Source organism: Lampris incognitus, chromosome 8 (genome assembly GCF_029633865.1).
Source record: "Lampris incognitus isolate fLamInc1 chromosome 8, fLamInc1.hap2, whole genome shotgun sequence".
Classification (NCBI taxonomy): Eukaryota; Metazoa; Chordata; class Actinopteri; order Lampriformes; family Lampridae; genus Lampris; species Lampris incognitus.
The window spans coordinates 12,536,442-12,542,191 of record NC_079218.1 but is presented as its reverse complement, the minus strand read 5'-3'; the positions used below and the strand labels follow the sequence as shown (position 1 = coordinate 12,542,191).

General features: G+C 40.1%; 1 protein-coding gene across 1 annotated transcript in view; it reads left to right on the top strand.

Annotated features, from left to right (window-relative positions):
* The first annotated feature begins 1,785 nt into the window (after window positions 1–1,785).
* LOC130117104 (cornifelin homolog B-like) overlaps window positions 1,786–5,750 on the top strand; it is a 4,101-nt gene continuing 136 nt past the window's right edge. Inside the window, exons 1-4 of the mRNA XM_056285251.1 lie at window positions 1,786–1,857; window positions 3,065–3,167; window positions 3,976–4,130; window positions 5,720–5,750. The exon at window positions 5,720–5,750 is cut by the window's right edge and continues 136 nt beyond it. Of these exons, the coding sequence (XP_056141226.1) occupies window positions 1,786–1,857; window positions 3,065–3,167; window positions 3,976–4,130; window positions 5,720–5,750 (361 nt within the window). The remainder of the gene's footprint in view (window positions 1,858–3,064; window positions 3,168–3,975; window positions 4,131–5,719) is intronic.

Genomic DNA, 5,750 nt, shown 5'->3' with positions numbered 1-5,750 from the left:
TATCTTTATCAATAACTGATTTTGTCAGCCAAGTTTCAGATATTACAACAATGTCTACATCTGTTGATTTAACCCATATTCTAATGATATCTATTTTAGATAACAAGCTGTGCATATTGAGAGGAACACGACCTTGACTTTACCCCAAACAAATTAGATGCGATTTATAAAGGATGGGCCAATCACGGCCTCTCCTCATACTGTACCTTTTTTAATCAGGGGACGCTGAGCAACTTTGAGACGTTGAAAAGACTATACCGGTTAAATGATAGTGACTTTTATGGATTTCTTCAGGTACGCCATCACATGAACAGTTTTATGTTAGAGAGTCAAAAAGCATGTGAAAATATTTTATTGAAAGTTTTTGTTAGTGCCTATAGGATGGATCCAGGGCTTAAAGTAATCTCTAGGCTACACAGGGGACTTCAGGAGATTAAGATAGCAAGTACCACTTACATAAAACAAAAATGGGAAAGGGTAACTAACAGTTCCATTTCAGAGGAAGTTTGGACAAAATATTGCAAATCTCAATGGAGGATAACAAGCTCAACCTCATGGAGAGTGTCTGGCTGGAAGAGTTAGTTGATATTTCATCACACCTGTTCAGGCGTCTCACCACTCAGGCTCCTCCAGCTGCTGGAGAACTTGTGGCTTCCAGGAAGTCGATCACTACCACTTGTTTTGGGCCTGCCCAAAAGTAAATACCTTTTGGCGTAAGATTTATATAGAATTAGTGACTATATTTGGGACCAACATTACTTTTAATTGGGATGAACTCCTCTTTGGTCTATTACATGCAACACCCACAAACATTAATACAAGTTACTTATTTGGAATATTGAGTGTAGCTGCTAGAAAAACAATTACAAAGAAATGACTTAAGCCAGACACCCCATCTATAGAGGACTGGTATGATATCATTTATGACATTTTTGTGATGGAAAGAATTACTTTCTTCATGAGTCCTGAGGAAATTAAATTTGAGAAAATTTGGGAGAAGTGGAAATTGTATATTTCCCCAAAATGCCCTTGTTTTGTTTAAATTTGTTTATGTATGGTTTTTATACTTTTTCTTTCTTTTATCTCAAATGGAAAAACACCCCATGTTCTATTTTTGTGTTCTATAATTACTCCGTAAAATGCAGAAGAGATGGATCGCTTTATAAAAGTATCTAACTAAAGATGATTATGTAAAAATACTGTTAATATGTGATTCCAAATTGTAAAAAAATAATAAATAAAAAATAAGAGGAACAATATTTGGACTAGACAGAGATTTAAAATCAGATGGTGTCTCAATACACTGCAACTCAGAGCCAGGGTTAGGTTGCACATTACCAGCTGTAAGTAATGGTGAAACAGTCAGCCATCTCTGTTTAGCAACATTACATGATGATTCCTTTGACATTTCAAGTCTGAACGAGATCTGTCTGAGCACAGAGCAGTTCTTTAAAGCCGGAAGGCTTTGAAGGCGGGGCAAATCTCTTGGTACATTCCATGATAAGGACATGTCCTGTGTGCCCTGATCACTTGCTCGTAAATCCCACATAGACAACGTGCAAAGTAAAGTCGTGAGAAATGCCATTGTCTCTGTCCAGGGAGAGAGCGAGAGAGAGAGGGAGAGAGAGAGAGAGAGAGAGAGAGAGAGAGAGAGAGAGAGAGAGAGAGAGAGAGAGAGAGAGAGAGAGAGAGAGAGAGAGAGAGAGAGAGAGAGAGAGAGAGAGAGAGTGGGCAGCAGGCCGCTGGCTGAGGAGTGGAAATGGGGAGAAGGGAGGAGGAGATGCGATGGCGAGGCCAGGTGGCGAGGCCAGACAGTTGGAGACTGAGAAGTGCAGGAAAATGTCAAAACCCAGGAGGGTTCGAGAGATGGATTCAGAGGATCGCAGCAGTTTATATCCCAAATAAATGGACCAGGAAAGAGATATCCTCAAACTCTTGGCCCCCTTTCTCTTTTCTATATACACGCTGCCCTCTGGCCAGGTCATTCAAAATCACGATGTGCTCCACCATTTTTATGCTGATGACACTCAGTTATACATGCCACTAAAACCAACAGATCCCAGCAGCCTAGCTAATCTCACAACTTGCCTCTCTGACATTAAATCCTGGATGTCCGAAACATTCCTCATGTCTAACGATGATACGTCTGAGGTCATTCTGTTCGGTCCCGAGAATCCCATCAGCCCTTTTGTTACTGATGTTGTTGGTCTGTCAGGTAGTCTTAAGCAGGCTGCTAGGAATCTTGGGGTAATAGTCGATGCTGACCTCAGTTTTGATAATCAAGTCAAACATGTTGTTCAGTCATGTTTTCTCCAGCTCAAGCTAATCTCCAGAATTAGGTCATTTTTATCCGTTGCCGATCTGCAAAAAGTTGTACATGCTTTTATCTATTCTCGGCTTGACTGTTGTGATGCACTTTATTCTGGTATCAGCAAGGGCTCCCTCCACCATCTGCAGCTGGTACAAAACACTGCTGCTCAGCTCACTACCGGGACAAGGAGGCATGGCCATATCCCTCCTGTGTTTGCCTCCCTACACTGGCTCCCTGTAATCTTTTGAAATGATTTTAAAATTTTACTGCTCACTTGTAAGGCTTGAAATGGTCTTGCTCCTACGTACATTTCTGATTTATTGACTTGGTATATATCCTCTCAACCATTAAGGTCTGCAGATGGAGCCCTGCTGGTTATCCCCAGGTCTCGGTTTGTCACAAAGGGTGATGGGGCTTTTGCTGTTAGAGCTCCCCACACTATGGAGCGCTCTTCCTGTTGAACTAAGACAAACCAAGTCTCTAGCTTCTTTAAAGTCTTGTCTTAAAACTTGTCTTTTTATGAACGCTTTTACAAATGTCTGATGTCCTAACCAGCCCACTTTTAAACAGAAAACACTCATCTCAGTTTGGGTGCCAGCAGCCGTCCGGCTTCAGCAGCGCTTGGCTTGTGGTGGGTGCTGGTGCTTATCCCAAGTCTTACCCTTTGTTTAGATAATACAAGTTATGAAGTTGGTTATGAGTTTTATATGTCGCCGATGTGTCTCAGGGGTTTTCTCTTTTTTCCTCACGCAGCTCAAAATGAATCCCAGAGCTGTCATCAGTGAGCCTGTGACGCTGAATGGCACAGATGAATGGACAACTGGGGTGTGTGACTGCTGTGACGATATAGCTGAATGTAAGTTCATGGACCATTATTCCTCTGTGTTTTTAACGTCGTAATCTGGTGATAGGTGAACCACAGAATGTCCCCCCTGTAATGTAACGTGTCAAGTTTTCACCAACATATAAGCATATATATATATATATATATATAATTCTATGTTAAGTACAAAGAGAACCATGAAACCGGGGTAAAATTCCATGTATGTACAAACCTACATGGCTAATATTCTGATTCTGATTCTGATATTAGGTGTTATTAGATGTTATCAGATGTTAGAATTTATGTTGCATTATTTGATATTAGATGTTATTAGATATTATAAGGTATTAGACTTTAGTCAGATAATAATTTTACTATTTGAAAATAGTTTTTGAGATTACAGTCTGAAGCGTGCAAGCACAGTAGCTCCCAGAGGCTAAATAACAGAAACACTGGCAAAGACGCTGACTACATTACTGGTTACAGTTTGAAACAGATCTGTAATGTGTATTATATTATGTTATATTACATTATGCCGGTCTCTTCTTAGCCATATTCATCCATCCCACACAGCTGAACAAAAGGTGCAAAAATTGTCCACAGTGTTGGTAACTGAGATCAGATGAGGTGAAAAGAAACCCAAATTTAGGAAAGACTGTGTGCAGGTGTCCATGTGCTTATCCATCAGTCTGGTCTCGTTCTAAACACTGTTACTGTCAAACTGGTCAGTATGGTCCTGCACCAGTGTCGGACAGACAAGTCAGTGGTGTCTGTCTGTGGTGTTGATGTATGTATCTGGTTCTGTTGTGTGCATGGCTTCATTCTGGATTCTGGACTGGAGGCTGCTTTGCTTTCTGGTGTTGTCCCTGCTTTGCTTGTAAAACCACCAAGACGTACGGTCAGTGTCTCTGCCTTCCCCTGCTGGACATCTTCGGCTGCATCCCGCCCGTCACCATGTCCATGAGGAGCTCCATGCGCCAGCGCTACGGCATCAAGGTACGGCCTCTCAGGATCAACCAACCAACCAACCAATCAATCTTTTTTTCAGGCCCATGGCCAGAGGTGGCAATACCCTGTCTGTGTATTTGATCCACCCATGTACTAAACCATCTGATTTCATTAACTAGTCTCCACCGTGACTGAAGGGTTGTGTTGATCAGAATCAACTGGTTTACTACATGGGTGGAGTAAATCCATGGTTGGGACTTTCACTTTCCGGATGGGGTTTTGCCACCTGTGTCTATGGCACATTTCATACGTTAAAATGCACTTTACACTGACAGACCACAGATAAGAAGGTGGAGTACTGCTAAAAGAAGAAAACACATAGAATAAATAAATAATTAAATTGATAGGTAATTAAAACTACGCTGAGAAGATATAGATGAACGATAAAATAAAATTATAATAAAAAATTATGACTTTGATCACATCCCATTTTGGTTCTGTTTTGCAAGAAAATGCACAATTAATATTCTGTTGTACTGTTGAGTTCCCTGTTTCGAGTCCGTTTCATTTCCTGATCTTCGTTAAAGTGCTTCGTCAATTTGATGCTCAGTTAATATGAATCGATAAGGTTGTTTTCATCCTGGACGTGATCAGCGAGATGTTTGGATTTCAAATCTGAACAACTTTAAATGATGTCAACCCAAAACCTTGTTTCAGTCTGCCTGCACCTTTAAGTCCCAGAGCTGTGTTTGACGTGGTTTCTCCAGCCGTACTTTTCTCTATATTAATACCTCATAAATACGTCAAACTTCACAGCTTCTGTTCTTCTTTTATTTCACAGAACAAAACGTCCAAATCTCTTCAGCTTGTGTTGACAACAGACTTGAATTCAGGTGTTCAACAAAAATCCCATAATAATAATATTAATAATAATAATTACCGTTATTATTATTATTTATTTAAAAGCAGAGGCTCCAAAATACAAATGTATCTCCAGTTTTTTGAGTGAAAACTGAAGCATGAGGACTATAAGGAAAGTCTTGAGATAATTAACAGATAATTAACATACTGCCAAATTATCAGACCTCTTCTCAAGCCTTAAAACTGATGTTGCTGTCGTTTATTCCACAGAAATAGTTATTCACACTTTCAAATGTTTTCATCCATTCATCCATTCATTCATCAATTTATCATTCACTCATTCATTTACCCATTCACTCATTTGTTTATCCATTCACTCGTTCATTCACCGTTCACTCATTCATATATTCACTCGTTCGTTTCATGCATTCATTCATTCATCCACTCCTTCATTATCCATTCTCTACTTCATTTATCCATCAATTCGTTCATTCATCTATTCGCTCGTTCATTCGTCCATTCATTCATTCATCATCCATTCATTCATTCATCCATCAACTCATTCATTGTCAATTCACATGTTCATTTATCCTTCCATTCACTCATTCACCTATTCACCTGTTCATTCATATATTCACTCATTCATTTAGCCCTTCCTTTTCTATGGATTAACGGAACAACTTGTGAACTGACATAGGACACACAGCCAACAGTTGACGTCATCTTGGTCCTTGCTGTTTGTGTGTCGTGTGTGTCGTGTGTGTCGTGTGTGTCAGGGCACCATGTGTAAGGACTGCGTGTTGGCCA